The sequence below is a fragment of the Oryctolagus cuniculus genome, chromosome 6, assembly GCF_964237555.1.
Source record: "Oryctolagus cuniculus chromosome 6, mOryCun1.1, whole genome shotgun sequence".
Taxonomy (NCBI): Eukaryota; Metazoa; Chordata; class Mammalia; order Lagomorpha; family Leporidae; genus Oryctolagus; species Oryctolagus cuniculus.
Window position 1 is genome coordinate 62,323,647 of NC_091437.1, and position 19,482 is coordinate 62,343,128.

Here is a 19,482-nt window from a genome sequence, read left to right on the forward strand (position 1 = left end):
TTGCACTTTTCCTTTGTCGTCTAGCTTCCTAACCTGTTAAGAAACTCAGCAGTCTTGGTGCTGGTTCTTGCTGTGTGTCCTGGTTCTTCCCCCGGAAGTTCGTGAGGGCCCCTTTTTGCCCAGTGTGCTGGTTGTCAGTCTGTATTCATCCATTCTGTTTGACATCAGTGGACCATTTCAGTCTGGAAACATAGTCCTTCATTTCTGGAAAAAATATATATTTAATTTTTGTTATGTTTCTTGTAAAAAATAACAAATAGGATTCAGTTCTTTTCTGGGTTCTTACCATCTCATATCTTTGATGATACTGCTGATGGATTTTTTGTTTTGTTTATTCTCTGCATAATATCTGTTTTCCCCAAGTTGCCCCCTTTTTGGCAGGGAAGGGAGGCTCTTTTGCTCTCTACCTCTTATGTGAGAAGCTTCCCATAGGTGTCTGGTAAACCTGGGTGCTCTGTCCATGTTTAAAGGTGAGAGGCATGGAAGGTAGCAGAAGCTCTGAGGACGTGGAGGACTCAACGTTTCTGCACTTCCCTCTAGGTGGACTTGGTCGCTCATTTCTTAGAAAATCTCTTGTGTCAGTGTCTTTGGATCTTTCCTCTTTAGGTGGTTGGGTTTTCCAGAGAAGATCACCAATCTCCTGCATTAAAGATAAAGATACAGGGGCCGGCACTGTGGCGCAGCGGGTTAACACCCTGGCCTGAAGCGCCAGCATCCCCTATGGGTGCCGGTTCGAGACCCAGCTGCTCCATTTCTGATCCAGCTCTCTGCTATGGCCTGGAAAAGCAGTAGAAGATGGCTTAAGTCCTTGGGCCCCTGCACCTGTGTGGAAGACCCTGAAGAAGCTCCTGTCTCCTGGCTTCAGATAGGTGCAGCTCCGGCCATTGCGGTCATCTGGGGAGTGAACCAGCAGATGGAATACCTCTCCCTCTGTCTCTGCCTCTCTCTGTAACTCTCTTTCAAATAAATAAAATAATTCTTTAAAAAAAAAAAAAGATAAAGATACAGATGCCAGGTTTTTGGAAGACAGGTGTATGAAAATATCCACTGGTTCATTCCCCAAATGACCTCCATGTCCAGAACTGGGCCAGGCCAAAACCAGAGCCAGAAGCTTCATATGGGTCTCCCACATGGGTGGCAGGGGTCCAAATACTTGGGCCATCTTCCACTGCTTTCCCAAACACTTTGGCAGAGGTCAAAAGTAGAGCAGCTGGGATGGGAACCAGGACTCATATGGGATGCCAGCATCACAGGTAGCAGCTTAACCTGCTATGCCACAACACTGGCCTCTGTAATCACCTTCTCTTTTTATTTTTTAAGATTTATTTATTTATTTGGAAGGCAGAGTTACATAAAGACAGAGAGAGAGAGAGAGAGAGAGACAAATCTTCCATCCGCTGGTTTATTCCCCAAATGGTTGCAACAACTGGAGCTGGGCTGTTCTGAAGCCAGGAGTCAGGAGCTTCTTGTGAGACTTCCATGCAGGTGCAGGGGCCCAAGTACTTGGGCCATCTTCTACTGCTTTCCCAGGACATACCAGAGAGCTGGATCGGAAGTAGAGTAGCCAGGACTCGAACCGGTGCCCATTTGGGATGTCTGCACTGCAAGCGGCGACTTTACCTGCTACGCCATGGTGCCAACCCCCAATCACCATCTCTTAATGTATTCCCACCATAGACTAGTACCTTGACAATGACATTCATCTAACCACGCATCCATCCCCCATATCTCACCCCATACCTTCCTATGCTCAAGATGATCATCATCCTGAATCTAAATTATTTCATTTCTTGTCTTCCTGTGTAGTTTTATCTCATATCAATGTATTCATCTAAAGTATGTATTTTTATTTTAGTTCCTTTTAGCTATATACATATTTAATATGTCAAAACTTTTATATTTCACTTGATTTTTTTTTTAATTTTTTTGACAGGCAGAGTGGACAGTGAGAGAGAGAGACAGAGAGAAAGGTCTTTCTTTGCCGTTGGTTCACCCTCCAATGGCCGCCGCGGTCGGCGCGCTGCGGCCGGCGCACCGTGCTGATCCAATGGCAGGAGCCAGGAGCCAGGTGCTTTTCCTGGTCTCCCATGCAGGTGCAGGGCCCAAGCACCTGGGCCATCCTCCACTGCACTCCCTGGCCACAGCAGAGAGCTGGCCTGGAAGAGGGGCAACCGGGACAGAATCTGGCGCCCCGACCGGGACTAGAACCCGGTGTGCCGGCGCCGCTAGGCGGAGGATTAGCCTAGTGAGCCGCGGCGCCAGCCTCACTTGATATTTTATAGTACTAAGGTTTGTGTTGTTGCCTATGCCACAGTAGCTTATTCATTTTGACTAATAGGTCATATTCTATTTTGTGAATGTTCTTCATTTGCCTTCTACTTTCCAAAATTTAACTGTCTCCTTGCCTCTTCTCCTCTGCTTTGTGGATTAAAAAAAATTAACTTACTTGTTAGAGAGACACATGGAGAGAAAGAGCTGCCATCTGCTGGTTCACTCCCCAAATGCACTCAGTGTCACCCTGCTGGGGTGAAAGTTGGGAGCCAGCAACGCAATCCTGATTTCCCACATGGTTCGTAGGAGCCCCGCTGCTTTCCAGGGTCTATATCAATAGGAAGCTGTAGTCAGGAGCAGAGCTCAGTATCACACCCAGTTGTCTTCAGGGGTGCCTTAACTAGTAAGCCACTAACCCACCCACCTTGTGGATAGTTCTAAAAAATGATTTCCTTTTGTACTAGTGGAGTTGTAGGAGAGATCAAAATAAAGTGTGTATTCAGTCCACCAGTTCCACCCAGATCTCTAAAGTGATCATCAAAAGTTGTCTTGACTATTGACATGCTTTTTACCTCACAAACTTGTGGAGCTTAAGCCCCTTTATAAAGTATGACCACTGCACAGACTCCCAAAGGTAGTTATCAGCATTCATGGAAAACACCTAATAGAGAGAACCAGCAAGGACTTCGGTGGTCACCCAGTCCAACCTCCCACCTGCTGAAGGAACATCCCTGCTCTTTGACCCTAGAAGTCCCTTTCCATTATCATTCAGAAGGAACAAGTGGGTATTTTAGTTAGCTTGTATGGGCACTCTTTGTTGCCTTTGGGAAAATCTAGAAACCTGGGACCCCAGGTTAAGGCTTCAGCCCTGAGTACCGTAACTAGGACAGAAGCTTAAACCTTTTCTTTCTTATCTTTTTCCCACTGCAGGGATGTTATCAAGTGGCTGGTCAAAGCAGTAACTGAAGATGGACTAACTCAGCCCCCAAATGGGAATCAAACCTCTTCACGAACAGGAATTCTCAAGGCTGGCGGTAGCCCTGCTTCTCCCCAGCCTAGCCTGGCAAAGAGCACCAACCAGCTGTAAGGGCCTGCAGAAGCCGGCTTCCCAGGGCGACTGGGGCTTAGTGTTTGAGAGAACAGCCCTAAAGCTAGCAAGCTCCTATGGTGTAGACTGAAGACAGTCTAAGTAAAGGCTAAATTTCTATTTTCAAAGGTGGAACAAAGGCAGATGCTCTCACCCCTAGGGGAATAGGAGTTCACAGAGTGAGTGCAAAGTTGCAAAGCACAAGTGAAACTTAGAGGACAGGGGATCCAAGAGACCGTGAAGGGTTGCAGCTCCTGTCACCTCAGGTGTCCATGGCCTAGAGAAGGAGTAATGGACAGTGCATGTTCCCTCAGCCTCCAGCCTGAAGGACCTGTGTTTTCCCCCTCAGTCCTGGGAGAAAAATCGCTGCGTACCCTGCAGGTTCCAGCAGGTGTAGTAGCAGTGGCTCCTACAGGGCACTGGAAAGAGACTTATGGTGTTTCTTTCCCGCAGTTGAGAATGGTCTTAGCATTTTCTTGAGAAAGGCCAGATTTGAAAGGCTTGGGCTGTGCGTGTACAAGTAAGCCAGTGTTCCAGGTCAATCATATTCTTAAAGGCCACTTGACATTTCATATATAGCATTTGTAAATTCATGGTGCTTCAGTGTAGCCTAGTTGCACCAACCTGATTTTCATATAGGGCCTACAGGTTTCAACTAATGTAGGGATAGGAAACAGTCTCACATCTGAAAGTGAAAGTTTTGGAACAAGGAAACACTTGCTTAGGTAGACTGGGGAAGACCCCAAGGTGCAGTTATCCCAGAAGCATGCTACATACATACCCAAGAGGGAACCAGTCAGACACTGTTGCTTCTCATTAATAATCATTATAAATCTGCTTAAGTAAATATTAGTAGAAATAAGGGCTCTCTGAAAATTGTATCATGATCTCACCAGCAACTTTAATAGGCAATACCTTTTACTATTAAAGAAAGTGTATCTCCCAGGTCACACACATCACTCACAATTTTATGAAATAGGTGGTATTATTGACCTTTTTTTATAGAGGAGAAGACTTGGGCTCAGAGCAGTTCAGTAAGTTGGCAAAGGTCGGATAGCACATGACAGAACCAGTATCTGATGCCAAAGCCCCCTGGCCCCTCTACTGCATCACTGGCTGCAGACTTTCTGGAAACAAATGCCTGTCTTCCATCAAAAATAATTAAGTTAGAAAAGGCTGATGTCACGGCAGCAACACCTTTCTGAGAGGTTGCCCAGGTTCCCAATGCCACATCAGGCTGGCTTTCTCTCCCCAGCTAGGTCTGATGGGAGACAAGGTCAGGTTCACCAATGTAAATACTCAGAAGGAATTTAGTAAAAATCCACTATATTATAAAGAAACAGCAACCAGAGAAACACAAATGGCAAATACATATTTTCCCCCCATCAAAGAAATGCAAGTAATTTTTCATGACCTGGAACCTGTTTCTTCATGTATAAAGTGTGGAAGTTGTAGACAAGCCCTCTAGACCCTTGACATTGTGTGGTTCTGTGTCTGAATTTAAAAGCAGCTTGCTTTTGCAGCTCAGCCCCAGGTTCTGAGAGGTTCAGATAGTGTGGTCTGGCAGAAGGGATTCAGGTAGGTGAAACTACTACATGCAAGCATGCTCATGGCTTCAGTAGTCCTCCCTGACCTGGTGTGTGCTTCCAAGCTCCTTCAGTAGTCTCTGTTCCCAGGATACATGGGTGGGGACCCCGCGCAGCACGCACCCTCCCGCTCACTTGTGTCCTGTGTTCTCGGCTCAGGGTTGTGTGCCAGCTTCAGAGGATGCTGTCCATCGCCGTAGAGGTGGACAGGACCCCCACCTGCAGCTCCAACAAAATTGCAGAGATGATGTTTGGGTTTGTGCTGGACATTCCTGAGAGGAGTCAGAGGTGAGCCTGCTTTGTTTTTGTTTCTTCGTTAAAAAAAAAAATCAAAGAAGTCACTTTAAAAAAAAATAATAACTTTTCTATCTATCCTGCTTACTGGGAACAGAATTTCAAGAGAGAAAATTTCAAACTATGGTTAAAATAGGAAGAAATCTGTAGAGGCATTGGTCTTCTCCCTGACCTTTTCCCAGAAGGAGGTCTTCGCTCTCTGGGAAGGGGCAGGAGACCCTATATGAAGCCTGGATTTCTCCTCCATTGTTCATTTGAGCTACTCACTCTACTCATCTTTCAACATGCAGCTGCTAAGCATGACTGTTTGCTTCTGACCCTTATCCATAGGGCCTGGTGTTGAGTGCTCACTAAAAGCTTGGTGGATAAATGAAACAGCCATGGCCAACATTAGTGGAAGGAGAGGACACTCAAGAATGATAAGAGTTGGGGATGTCGGCGCCGCGGCTCACTAGGCTAATCCTCCACCTTGCGGCGCCGGCACACCGGGTTCTAGTCCCGGTCAGGGTGCCGGATTCTGTCCCGGTTGCCCCTCTTCCAGGCCAGCTCTCTGCTGTGGCCAGGGAGTGCAGTGGAGGATGGCCCAAGTGCTTAGGCCCTGCACCCCATGGGAGACCAGGAGAAGCACCTGGCTCCTGCCATCGGATCAGCGTGGTGCGCCGGCAGCGGTGCCCATTGGAGGGTGAACCAACGGCAAAAGGAAGACCTTTCTCTCTGTCTCTCTCTCTCTCTCACTGTCCACTCTGCCTGTCAAAAAAAAAGAGTTGGGGCTGACATCATGGGTTAAGTTACCATCTGTGATGGCATCCTGTATGGGCATTGGTTCAAGTCCTGCCTGCTCCACCTCTGATCCAGCTTCCTGCTAATGTGCCTGGGAAAGCACTTTGGGCCCCTGCACCCACATAGGAGGCCTAGATGAAGCCCCAGGTTCCTGGCCTCGGCCTGGCCCTATTGAAGCCATTTGGGGAGTTAATCAGCAAATGGAAGATCTATTTCTCCCTCTCTCTGTAACTCTGCCTTTCAAAGAAATAATAAATCTTGTATTTAAAAAAAAATGAAAAAGTTGTATCTGTAGAATGAGCCCAGACAATGAGAATAAGGAATTCAGTTTACATAAACACGAATGAGTAAAGCATTTCTCAAGGAAAAGCTAAAGAAACACAGTTTCTTACTAGGACCAATGATTGCTTCCTTGAAGAAGCCATTTTTAAATCCAGAGGAAGAAAAGTGAATGGGTGAGTATGAATTCATGAACAGTGGCTGGCGCAGGATGAGAGCCATTGTACAGAGGTAACACTTGAGGAGTGCTAGTGTGTTTGGCTGCACTTCATCTCCATCAGCTCCAGGCCTGCTTCCATCCCTACACTCCCATCCAATGACCAAAACTACTCCTGTGCATCTCTGGCTTCTTCTTATATTGTCATACCAAATAGTAGCATAGTAGGACTTAATTAAAATACCCTGCTCAGATTAAGACCAATATTTATTGAGTAGCTCCATTCTGTCAGTCACTGTCACATAATCATCTCCTTATTTTCAGGAAATCTTACAATGTTATCCCTTTATAGTAATAACTACTCAAGAAGGTGAGGTAACTAGCCCAAGGTTATACAGCTAATGATATTCCAAACGAATCCAAATGTAAGCCCTGGATGGATTAATCCCAAAGTCAGTACTCAAAGAAGACAGTATGTTGTAGTGGTCAGGCAGCAGAAAGTGCACACAGCAGGAAAGACACCACTTGGGATGTCCACACTCCATGTCGCAGTGCCTGGGTTTGAAAGTCCCAGCTCCGCTTCCATTTCCAACTGCCTGCAAATGCACACTCTGTGAGGAGGAGGTGATGGCTCAAATACCTGGGCCCCTGGGACCCACGTGGGATACCTGGGTTGGGATGCTAGCTCCTGGCTTCAGCCTGGCCCAGCCCTGGCTGTTGTAGACGTTTAGGAGGAATGAACCAGCAAGTGAGAAGTTTCAATCCCTCCCCCTCCCTCCCCACCATCTTTCACATAAATGAAGTAAATAAGAATTTTTAAAAATGAAGTATACAGAAATACCATGCTTGTTTGAACATTTTTAATACTTTGTCAGGAGTATTTCACTTGAGTCCAGCTCCCATATCATTCATTTAAGCCCAGATTCTTGTGAGAGATAAGAAATCTAAAGATGCATTGCTAGGGACAACGTTGTGGCATAGAAGGGAAAGCCACCACCTGCAGTGCTGACATCCCATATGGGCACCGGTTTGAGTCCCAGCTGCTCCATTTCTGATCCAGCTCTCTGCTGGTGGCCTGGGAAGAGCAGGGGGCCAGATTTTAATTTACAAAAAGCATGTGATGCAACAGGTTAAGCTACTGCTTGGGACCTCTGCACCCTGTACTGGAGTGCCTTGCTCGAGTTCTGGCTACTCCATATTACGTATTCTGATCTGATTGTAGGTCCACATGCACTTGAAAGGAATTGGTACAGAGAGATCCCATATACTCCACCCAATTCTCCAGATGCTGATATATTGAAGAACTGTAGTGCAGTATCACAGCCAGTGTATCCACATGGACACAGAACATTTCCATGACTGCAAGTGTTATTCATAGCCACTTTTGTAGCCACTCCCACTCCTGGCAATCAGTACTCTGTTCTTCATTTTTATAATTTTGTCATTTCAAGAGTATTAGGGAAATGAAATCATATGTTACTACGTAAATCTTGGGGAGTGGCTTTTTTTACTCTCCATAGTTATCTGGAAATTCATCCAGGATGTATTAATGGTTCATTCCTTATTAGTCAGTATTATCCCATGATATGGACAGACCACTATTTGTTTTTTAAGCGTTTATCCATTGAAAGATATCTGTGCGACAGCCATTATGAGTGAATCTGCTATAACCATGCACATACAAGTGTTTGTGTGGCTACGTCTTCATGTTTCTGGAGTAAATGCCCAGAGCACCCTGTCTGCAACCATAACAGTTTCATACTTAGCTTTTTAAGAAGCCACTGAGCTGTCTCCCTGGGTGGCTGTCCCGTTTCACATTCCCGCCAGCAAGGTATGAGTGGCCCAGCTTCTCTGCATCCTGCCCAGCAATTCGTGCTGTCATTTTTCATTATTTTAACCATTCTGATAGGTGTGCAGTGTTATCTTGTGATTATTTTCACATCTCTGATGGCTCACGATGTTTCATTGCTTAATTGCTGTCTAGAGGGGCCAGCATTGTGGGACAGTGGGTTAAGCTGCTGCTTGTGGTGTCACATCCTGTATCAGCGCCGGTTCAAGTCCTGGCTGCCCCACTCCTGAATCAGCTTCCATCTAATATGCCTACAAAGGCAGTAGAAGATGGCCCAAATCCTTGGGCCCCAGCACCCATGTGGGAAACCCAGATGGAATTCTGGACTCCTGGCTTTGGACTGGCCCTTACTTGGCTGTTGCAGCCATTTGGGTAGTAAACCTACAGCAAATGGAAAATCTCACTCTCTCTCTGGTTTTCCCTCTCTCTGTCACTGTGTCTTTCAAATAAATAAATAAAGCCACAGGCAGCAGCTTTACCCACAATGCCACAGTGCTGGCCCCATAACTAAATCTTTAAGAGAGAGAGAGGAGGAAGGAGAGATATGTTCATCTCTGTGACAAAGTGTTTAAAAAAAACTTTCATGAAATACTCCTCTTTCTATGTTCTAAATGAATTGTTTGCTTTTTTACTGTTGAATTTTTGAGAAACTATTTATTTTAGGTATTAGTCATTTGTCAGATCTGTAGTTTGCAAACATTTTCTCCCTCTCTGTGGTTTGGTTTTTATATCCTCTTATTGAGGTCTTTCATGGTGCAGAAGTTTTAGTGATGTTTACTTTACCAGTTTTTTCATTTATGACTCTTGCCTTTTTGCCAAAGAGCCCTTGAGATTGTCTGTGTAGACCATCATGCTGTCTGCATAAAGGGAAGATTTTATTTCTTATATTCCAGTCTGTATGTCTTTTTCTTTTTCTTGCCTTACATTTCTGGTTAGACCTTCCGGTACTTTGTCAACTACCAGTGTGAGAGTGGATATCTCTGCCTTGTTCATGATCTGTGGGGAAAGCACTCACTTTACTATTTCATTACTTATTAATTAATATGATGCCAGGGCTGGCGCCGTGGCTCAATAGGCTAATCCTCCACCTGCGGTGCCGGCACACCGGGTTCTAGTCCCGGTCGGGGCGCCGGATTCTGTCCCGGTTGCCCCTCTTCCAGGCCAGCTCTCTGCTGTGGCCAGGGAGTGCAGTGGAGGATGGCCCAAGTACTTGGGCCCTGCACCCCATGGGAGACCAGGAGAAGCACCTGGCTCCTGCCTTCGGATCAGCGCTATGTGCCGGCCGAAGCGCGCCGGCCACGGCAGCCATTGGAGGGTGAACCAACGGCAAAGAAAGACCTTTCTCTCTGTCTCTCTCTCTCACTGTCCGCTCTGCCTGTCAAAAAAAAATATTTTTTGAACCTATTGAGCCACGGCGCCAGCCAAAAAAAAAATTTTTTTAATTAATATGATGCTCACTATAGGCTTCTTTGTACATATTCATTGACAAGTTGAAGAAATTCTCTCCCTGCTTTTCTGAGTTTTATTATGAATGGGTATGGAATTTTACCAAACTATTTTTCTGGGGGAAAAAAAACTGTATTGGTTACTCTTGAATTATAGTATACTTTCTTAAATTACTAGAATCTGCCCTGAATTACCCCATTCACATTCATGCATTTTACTTCCACTTATGTCGTAAACTCTAAGGAGATAAAATTTCACCTAGCAGTTAAGACACCCACATCCATGTTGGAGTTCCTGGGTTCAGTTTCTGGCTCTAGCTCCTGACTCTAGTGTCCCACAGATGCCCTTGGGAAGCAGCAGTGATGACTCAAGTGACAGGCTCCTGCCATCCACAGGGGAGACCGGGATTGCATTCCCAGCTTCTAGCCTCGGTCCAGCCTTGCCTATTGCAGGCATCTGGGAAGTGAACCAGTGGATGGTACACTCTCACTCTGCACACCCCCACTGCTGTACCTCTTAATAAAAAAAAATTTAAAACCGAGACAGGGTGGGGTTTTTTTGTAGTAAAAAAGATGAGGGGAGCATTTTTTATGTTCTTCCTACCTTCTTGAAAAGCCAAATTCCAGCTTATATCATTTCTCTTCTACCCAAGAACTTTTTAAATATTTTTTACAGGGCAGGTCCAAAGCTAGGAGCCAGGAGCTTCTTCCAGGTCTCCTGTTTGGGTGCAGGGGCCCAAGGACTTGGGCCATCTTCTACTGCTTTCCCAGGCCATAGCAGAGAGCTGGATCAGAAGTGGGGCAGCCAGGTCTTGAACCAGCGCCCATATGGGATGCCGGCACTGCAGGCCAAGGCATTAAGCTGATATCGGGGATGACCCCCTAAAATCTATCCAAAAATGTGGCCCCTTAAATTTCCCCAGAAGCACCATCTGGGGTGCCACATATGCTACCTGAATTTGGGGTGCCATATGATATCACCACATGCTTATTAATAATCCCCAATATTAATAAGCCCACGAGGGTTCTTGCCTAATATTTAGAGAATTCTAAATACCTGCATTAATAAACGAAGCAGCATGGTACATTTTAAGCTTTTATTCAGTGAGGAAAATCATAGAAGAGAGAGAGCTTTATCCAAAAGAGAGAGAGGGGTAAATCTGGGCTCATACCGAGCACCAGGAACCAACCACGTGGAGGAGCATCTAGGCCAGGAAGCCTAGGGTGGGCAGCCTCAAGTACTACACGCCCTTGAGGCGCAGGGCTACAGCCAGCCACCCCCCTGGCAAGAGGCCAGGAAACAGAAGAGAAGCCGGACAGGCTTTTAACCCACTTCCAAAGGGGAGTGGTTAATTAACCTGATTGGCTGATGGGCACCCAGGTGTGGCCCGGTAGGGGCATGAGGTCACACAGGGCGTGGCAAAGGTATCAGGTGGGGCGTGAGGTCACACAGGGGCGTGGGGAAGGCGTGGTCTTCCAGCTCACAAACCTAATCAGTTTTCACCTGTATGCCTGCTTACTTCAAACCCACTGTGCCACAGCGCCGGCCCCTAAATATTTTAGGTTTGTAGAACTTCAATAGTAAGAAACAAAGGTTACAGATACTCATCCTGCTTTTCAACTTTGTTCCATACAAATAATATTTGTATCTGGTGGAAAAGCAAAGGTCAGGAAGAAAGAAAAATGAACAGCTGCTTCTTTATCCGTCATTTTTTTAAATGGCAGTGGCACAGTAGCTCTGCTGTTTTCACAGATGCTGCCACATGGTGGGAGGACGGGGATGTTGGAGGAGACAGGAGCCCTGGCCTGGGCTGGTGAGGACCAACCAAGAAACCAAACGCCTTCAGACGGTCCAGAGACCCACCCTGTGTGGCTGAGGCCCATAGCTTTCTCTTGGAAGCTGACATTGCTTTGAGAACAATGGGTTTCATTCGCATTCCTGTAAAGCTGTGGTTGTGTCATTCCCCTGCTCAGAAGCTTCTGAAGGTGCCCAGCCCAGCCCACCTGCACGAGGCTCAGAGTCAAGGGCAGGAGTCCCCCTGGGGCACTCAAGTCTGAGACTGCAACTGAAGATGCCCTGATGGCACAACTGTGTGTGCTGACTTCGTTTGGGCCCTGCCTTCCCATTCTGTTGAAATGCCTCCCGCCTTGAGTCTTCCTTGTCCTCTGGAGTCCCCAGTGCCACTGCCCCCTCCCTGAGCAGACCGGGGCAGTCCCGGCAGCCAGTGTGCTGGCTTCCGCGTCTCTGCAGCACCACCAGCGCTTTCCCTGCACTCTATCTAAGCTCTCGTTGCAAACTTCCTTTGCCTGTGCAGCTGCCAGCTTTTTGAGAGCTGTGCCCTCTTTCGTTTATCTGAACATTCCTTGTTGTGCCAAACAGTGCCTGGCCTATTAGCGGCACTTTGCCGTATTCTCACAGCTACTTCTCATGCACACAAGGTAAGGTCATGATCTTCATGTGTCCTCAACTTGTCCTTCTCAGAGGCCTTGTCCTGGCAGTTGTTAATTCATCAGTAAATCCATTTCTGCCCTGTTCCCAGGCGTCATGATGTAGGCCTCCACTGGACTCCTTCTTGGCCTTCCTAGGGCAAATGTTAGAACCCTCGGGGTGACATGTGGTGTGTGTTCTGTGATGGTTAACTCCCCGGTCCTCTCCTCCTTGCAGGGAGATGTTCTTTACGACCATGGAGAGCCACCTGCTGCGCTGCAAAGTGTTAGAAATCATTTTCCTCCACAGCTGCGAGACGCCCACCCGCCTGCCTTTGTCTCTGGCCCAGGCGCTCTATTTTCTCAACAACTCCACATCGCTGCTCAAGTGCCAGGTGCGTTTCTTCCTGCTTGGACGCCAGGCCAGGGATGCCTTTCCCCTAACCCAGCCCACAGGATTTTAGTGTGAACCACAACTCTTGGAGCATTATAAAAGGGACTTGAGAGGCCAGCGATTCGGCACAGTGGGTTAAGCTGCCAGGGCACCAACATCCATGTCAGAGCACGGGTGTTCAAGTCCCAGCTGCTCTGCTTCCAATCCAGCTCCCTGCTAATGTGCCTGGGAAAGCCGTGGAAGATGTCCAAGCCTTTGGGCCCCTGCACTCATGTAGGAGACCAGGATGGGGTTCCTGGCTTTGGCCTGGCCCAGGCCTGGCTATTGTGGTCATCTGGGGAATGAACCAGTGTGGGGAGCAACTGGGAGCAACTCGGACTAGACTAAGTTACTGGAATTAAGACTTATTCTATGCATCTGCTCTCCCACAATATGGCGCTGAGAAGGGAGAAGCAGCTTCTACACAGCTGCCTCCAGTTCAACCAATAAACAGCAGGACCTGCTCCTGATTGGAGGAGAGCAGCGTACTCGGCGTGTGGGTAGCAGAGTTGGGATTGGTGGAAGAGGACTATAAAGGAGGAGAGAGACAACATGCACCAGGAACATCTATCTGAAGGAACACCTGTGCAGCCCCCGAGAGAGCCGGCCGGCGGTGTGCCGCTCCCCCGCGGAAGTGGGAAAAGTGGCCAGGGGGAACCGCCCTTCCACGGAGGTGGAAGGGACGGTAGCCAACCCGGGAAGAACCAGCAGCAAACCCGGGGAGGGCCGAGCAGACAAAAGAACAGCGCAGGGTCCTGTGTCGTTCCTCCACTAAGAGGGGGAGTGACATAATGGTGCCGTGACTCCCCCTCTTAGTGGGGAAGCCTAGGCGGGGTTTAGTGTCGTTCCTCCACGAAGAGGGGGAGCGACAACCAGTAGATGTCAGATCTCTTTCTGTATGTCTCCCTTTCTTTCTGTAACTCCACCTTTCAAATAGAATAAATCTTTTTTTAAAAAGTGACTTGAAAACTGTACTAAAGTTAGTAACTGGAGAAGGCATTTATTATCAATTGCTTCTGTTATCTCTGCAGTCTGATAAAACCCAGTGGCAGACTTGGGATGAGCTGGTTGAGCACCTGCAGTTCCTGTTGTCCAGTTACCAGCATGTTTTAAGAGGTAAGGAGCATTTGTCCACAAACAGGGGCCTCAGCAATACTTTATTGAACATTATGCAGGGGACTTAATTTGTTGCCTTAACAGAAAGCATTGTTCCTTGGTTGTAACTGTAAGGAACAAGGAGTTATATAGCTAGAACCATCTTTTTGTGATGGCTGATAAGACAGTGGTCCTCATAGTTACAGGTTGTGTAGAGAAACCGAAGTCTTCATAACACGAGAAGTATTCAGTAATGACCTGACCCCTCTGTCGTCTCACCCTGGCCTGGCATTGCAACAGTTTGTTGGACTGATTGCTAACTCTTGATGTTGTAAACATCTGTCAACACAGCACACACATAGAGCAAATCGTTGTCAAAGTGAACATGCACAGCTGCAAACAAAAAATGTAAAGTTCAAGGGTACTTTTTAAACTTTGTAGAAAATAGAACTAAAAGATAAGTTTATTTTGATCCAAAAAAATCTTGGCAATCATGCATAGTTACTTTTCTTTTTTTAAATATTTATTTATTTATTTGAGAGAGTTACACAGAGAGAGAAGGAGAGGCAGAGAGAGAGAGAGAGAGAGAGAGAGAGAGGTCCTTCATCTACTGGTTCACTCTCCAGTTGGCCACAAAGACCGGAGCTGCACCGATCCGAAGCCAGGAGCTTCTTCTGGGTCTCCCACACGAGTGCAGGGGCCCAAGGACTTGGGCCATCTTCTATTGCTTTCCCAGGCCATAGCAGAGAGCTGGATTGGAAGTGGAGCAGCTGGGCCTCGAACTGGAGCCCAGATGGGATGCCGACACTGCTTTACCCCCAAGCCACAGCGCTGGCCCCACATAGTTATTTTTGTAATACACATTTCCATGAACTCTCTCAAGTACCCTCATCCCCAAGAATCTATGAAGTGTTTCTTCAGGGATGTTCAAATCCCAGGCAAAGCCAGTGACCAAGGAGGATCTGGGCAAGTTAGCTACTCGCTAACTACTCGGTGCTACTCGGGAGGCTAGTGTGGACCACGATTATGATGGAGTGGCTTCTTCCTAGGAGGATGACTTGATTAGCTAAGAATTAGGGAGACCCTGAGGGAAACTGAAGAACTGGTGGCGTATTAATTACCAAAGGAAACATGGTCATTTGAGAGGAGAGAAGCGTGACAGCCCTCCTAGATGCATAGACTGAAAAGGACACACAGTGATGAATGAAGTGTGCAGGCCAAAAATTCCTGATGAAACCCAGCTGCCGGGAAGCCTCAGGCAAAATACAAAATAACCGACCCCTGCTTTTCAAAAGCATCAGTGCCTCAGAAACAAAGAGAGGCTGAAATCAGTTCCAGAGGTAAAAGAAACGAACGCAGGGGAATACTAACGGCAATGTGTGATCCTAGACTGGGTCCTGCACTGGGAAAAAGAAAGTTATAAAATACCTGATCAGGACAATTGGTTTAAAGAAAAATTGAGAGGCTTAGAGAGAGGGAGATCATCTATCTGCTGATTCGCTCCCCAGATCCCTGACAGCTGAGAGGCAGGAATTTAGTCCAGGTCTCCACGGGGATGAGAGGGACCACTCAGGCTGTCACCCACTGCGCCCCAGCGCACACATGAGCAGGAAGCCAGAGTCTCCAGAGCAGCTGAGACTCAAACCACTCCCGGGCCCTTCCATGAGGAACGTAGGCCGCCCAAGTAGCCTTAGCTCTGCACCACACACCTGTATCCCGGGGGACTGCACTGGAGGAGTTGATGGTACTGTGTTAGTACACCTGTCTCCTAGGGGACTCCACTGGAGGAGTTGATGGTACTGTGTTAGTACACCTGTCTCCTAGGGACTCCACTGGAGGAGTTGATGGCACTGTGTTAGTACACCTGTCTCCCGGGGACTCCACTGGAGGAGTTGATGGTACTGTGTTAGCACACCTGTCTCCCGGGGGACTCCACTGGAGGCATTGATGGTACTGTGTTAGTATTAGATCCCTGTTGTTCACAGTCACACCAGATTGTGATGGTGTCCTTAGCCTTAGGAAGGGTAGAGGGAGCCATGCCTGCAGCTTGGTGCATCATCATCTGCCGGTGATCATGTTACGGCAGACTTTAACTCAGTACTGGCAATTGGAAAGGTGAGCGAACCTTTACTCCCTGTCTGTCCTGAAACTGAGAAAGCTGTTGTGGAGACATTCGCAGAGAGAAAGCACCGAATGGAAGGTGGAAGGTGTGGGTCTGAATCCCAACCGTGCCGTTACTGCACTGGGCAGGCAACTCCATGTCTCCAGGCCTGGGCCTGCCCTTCTATCGAGCGGGGATGATGATCCTTGACTTGCCAGGTTAATCATTCCAGGAGCAAGAGCACAGCAGGTGGCTGTGGACTCTGCGCCTCTGCCAGCACCTTCAGAGAAAGCGCTTGTTCTTCAGAGAACAAAGTCCCAAAGGAGAGCCCATGTGTACTTTGCCTCCTTGAGGTTATGTAACTTTTTTTGTTTTTGAGACTTAACAGACGGTTTAATATTAAGGCTCACTGCTAACACTCATTCATTTCTGTTTTGATTCCCGGGGAGTATGCCTATCATGAGCGACAGTGAGTTAAGATGGACATGAGAACCACTTTTTTTTTTTTAAGATTTATTTATTTATTTAATTATTTCAAAAGCAGAGTTACAAAAGCAGAGTTACAGAGACAGATCTTCCATCTGCTGGTTCACCCCCTATATGGCCGCAGTGGCCAGAGTTGGTCCAGGCCAAAGCCAAGAGCTTCATCCAGGTCCTCCCACATGGGTGGTAAGGGTTCAAGCCCTTGGGCTATTCTCCACTGCCCTCCCAGGTGCATTAGCAGGGAGCTGGGTCAGAAGTGGAGCAGCCAGGACATGAACCAGTGCCCAATAGGATGCCGGCATCAGAGGCAGTGGCTTTACCCGCTACACCCCAAAAGTAGCTCTGAGATCTACTTTTACTAGAGAACATTTTTTTTGATAGGGAGGAGAGGAACTCAGACCAATGTATACTGACCAAGAATAAGTTGGTGTGTTTCAATGTTATATCCATAACACCTTCTCCAGTCCTGCTGGAGACGAAGAATTAAAGAGAAAAAGTATTCAGAACCAGGAGTTTGGAAACATTGTTCTACAAAGAAGGCAGCAGAACAGCGCCCCGCAGTGGCCAGCAGCCCGCATCAGCGTTCCTTGCAGGGGCCTGGGACCCTGTGAACGGCATCTTCAGCTCAGCTTAACTCAGCACGGAGGGCGGGGGGAGTGTCAAAAAGAAAGCTTTCGACATTTTTAATTCAACACTTGGATTGGACAAGGAACGAATGATCACTGCTGAATCAGGAGCCCCCAGAACCAAAACAGGTTCAGAGTGACCCTGGGGGCCGACAGGTGGCTGGATAACAGTTACAGACAGAAAAGGGAAGTGGGGGACAAAGGCGTCTGGATAGCTCTTTTGCCTCCGATGAGCCTGGTATGGTGGTTGGCTGCATGTGCTGGCTGAGACACCGCTACTGGTTACGAGTAGGCTACGATCCGTGTAAAGGCCGAGGTGGGTTACAGTGACTTCACAATGGAGAAACCTTTAGGATGAACTCAGTCAAATCTGATGAAGCATTAAGAGCCCAAATTTGCCCTTAGTTCAGGTGAACCTCTTAGTATGAAGGGGGAAAGGAAAGAAGGCTAGGTGAGTCCCGTCATCTGGCTCACAGACGTACACTGGTGACCTCGTTAGTATCATCTACCCATTTTACAGGTGGGGAAACAAAGGCTGAAAGATAAGTTAAATGCACAGCCAGCATTCTGACTTAGGTCTGCTGCCAGAGTCAGTGCATAATAAAAACACACTGGGAAGAATCAATTGTCTGTGAAATCACAGGATGAGATTAGAAGGTGAGCTTCCAGGGCATTTCCCATCCTAAATTCTCTCTCTCTCTCTCTCTCTCTCTCTCTCTCTCTCTCTCTCTCTCTCTCTTTCTCACACACACACACACACACACACCCTTTAACAGGAACCCTGGGGAATGCATTGGATGGCAGTTTCTACTTGCTTTCATTCTTCCTCTGGGATTCTCTCCTGTAATCTTAAAGCAGAGCGAGCCCATTAACCTTCAGGAGTTAAAACTAAATTTAATATTAAAAATGTGGCATTGCGGCCAGCACTGTGGCATAGCCAGTTAAGCCACCGTCTGTAGAGCGGCATCCCATATGGGCACCGATTTAAGGCCAGGCTTCCGATCCAGCTCTCTGCTATGGCCCAGGAGGGCAGTGGAGGAAGGACCAAGTGCTTGGGCCCCTGCACCCACATGGGAGACCTGGAGGAAGCTCCTGGCTCCTGGCTTTGGATCGGGGCAGCTCCGGTCCAATGGAGCTGGATGGAAGACTCTCTCTCTCTCTCTCTCTCTCTCTCTCTCTCTCTCTCTCTGCCTCTCCTTCTCTCTGTGTGTAACTCTGACTTTCAAATAAATAAATAAATCTTTTTAAAAATGTGGCATTGTATTGAAGCCTCACTAGAAGCGACTTTCCACGCTGTCTGTGCATAGTTCAGTCGCTTCTGTGCAGACTCCAGGGGAGAAGGGTGCCCGGAAGCTCCACTTTGCACACGTTTCTCCGGAGGGCAGAGCCGCCCAGATAGACACAGGTGCAAGGCTGGCAGTGGAGCTCACATTCTCTGGCTGAGAGTCCGTCTCCTACTCCCCAATCACAGGGGCCTGGGACTCAAGTTTGAACCTCAGAAACATTACAAATATCTGTCATGGAGTTTCCCCGAAGCTTGTGTGGAGTCCGAATCCCGTATTTTTGAAACTGTGAATTCTAGGACTGTCGATGTAATTTTGAAATGAACAAAATGCATGTTTTCCCTGAATACCATTGGCTGGCCAGCTTGGGCGGGGCTGCCCACAGGCCTCAGCACCGCCTTGCTGCATGGAGCCCTGTCCATGAGGCGGGGGAGGCAGAGCAGGGCAGGGTCCGCTCACCAGACAACAGCCCTGCGTGCCTGCTGTGTGCGGGCAGGGCTGCGGGGGCCGCGTGAAGGAAATTCAGCTCCATGCAAACAGTTTGATGGGGGAGCCGAGAAAGTGGTTTCATAATCAGATCTGCAAATTGAAGTCACTCTGCTGCTGCTAACAAGTAGTGGCAAGTCGCTGGGCAGAGGACCAGAGGGGCCCAGAAGTGGAGAGAAGCTCTTAGAAAATCAGGAACAAGCCTGAAGGATGAGTCAGGGACAGGGAAGATAGAGTGCTCAGGTTATGTGTTAGGTTGGCGGTTCCTATGGTGACAGCACGGTGATGATGATGGTGGTGATGACGGTGAAGAAGCAGTAACAGGGAGTAACAGAAATACTGTCAGCCAGAATACCTTGAGCCAGGTGTTAGCTAAGCCCTTTACATAAATGGCCTCAAGACTGTACTTTCGGGGCTGGCGCCGTGGCTCACTTGGTTAATCCTCCGCCTGCAGCACTGGCATCCCATATGGGCACCAGGTTCTAGTCCCAGTTGCTCCTCTTCCAGTCCAGCTCTCTGCTGTGGCCTGGGAGGGCAGTGGAGGATGGCCCAAGTCCTTGGGCCCCTGCACCCGCGTGGGAGACCAGGAGGAGCACCTGGCTCCTGGCTTCGGATGGGTGCAGCTCCAGCCATAGCAGCCATTTGGGGAGTGAACCAACAGAAGGAAGACCTTCCTCTCTGTCTTTCTCTCTCTCACTGTCTATAATTCTACCTGTCAAAAAAAAAAAAAAAAAAAAAAAAAAAAAAGACTGTACTTTCAGCTTTCAGGCACTGTTTCTATAAAAATGGCCTGGGGCCGT

General features: G+C 47.9%; 1 protein-coding gene across 1 annotated transcript in view; it reads left to right on the forward strand.

The window, feature by feature from the left end:
- SIMC1 (SUMO interacting motifs containing 1) overlaps positions 1-19,482 on the forward strand; it is an 88,063-nt gene that overhangs the window by 58,690 nt on the left and 9,891 nt on the right. Inside the window, exons 6-9 of the mRNA XM_017341586.3 lie at positions 3,202-3,354; positions 5,104-5,232; positions 12,414-12,570; positions 13,640-13,724. Of these exons, the coding sequence (XP_017197075.3) occupies positions 3,202-3,354; positions 5,104-5,232; positions 12,414-12,570; positions 13,640-13,724 (524 nt within the window). The remainder of the gene's footprint in view (positions 1-3,201; positions 3,355-5,103; positions 5,233-12,413; positions 12,571-13,639; positions 13,725-19,482) is intronic.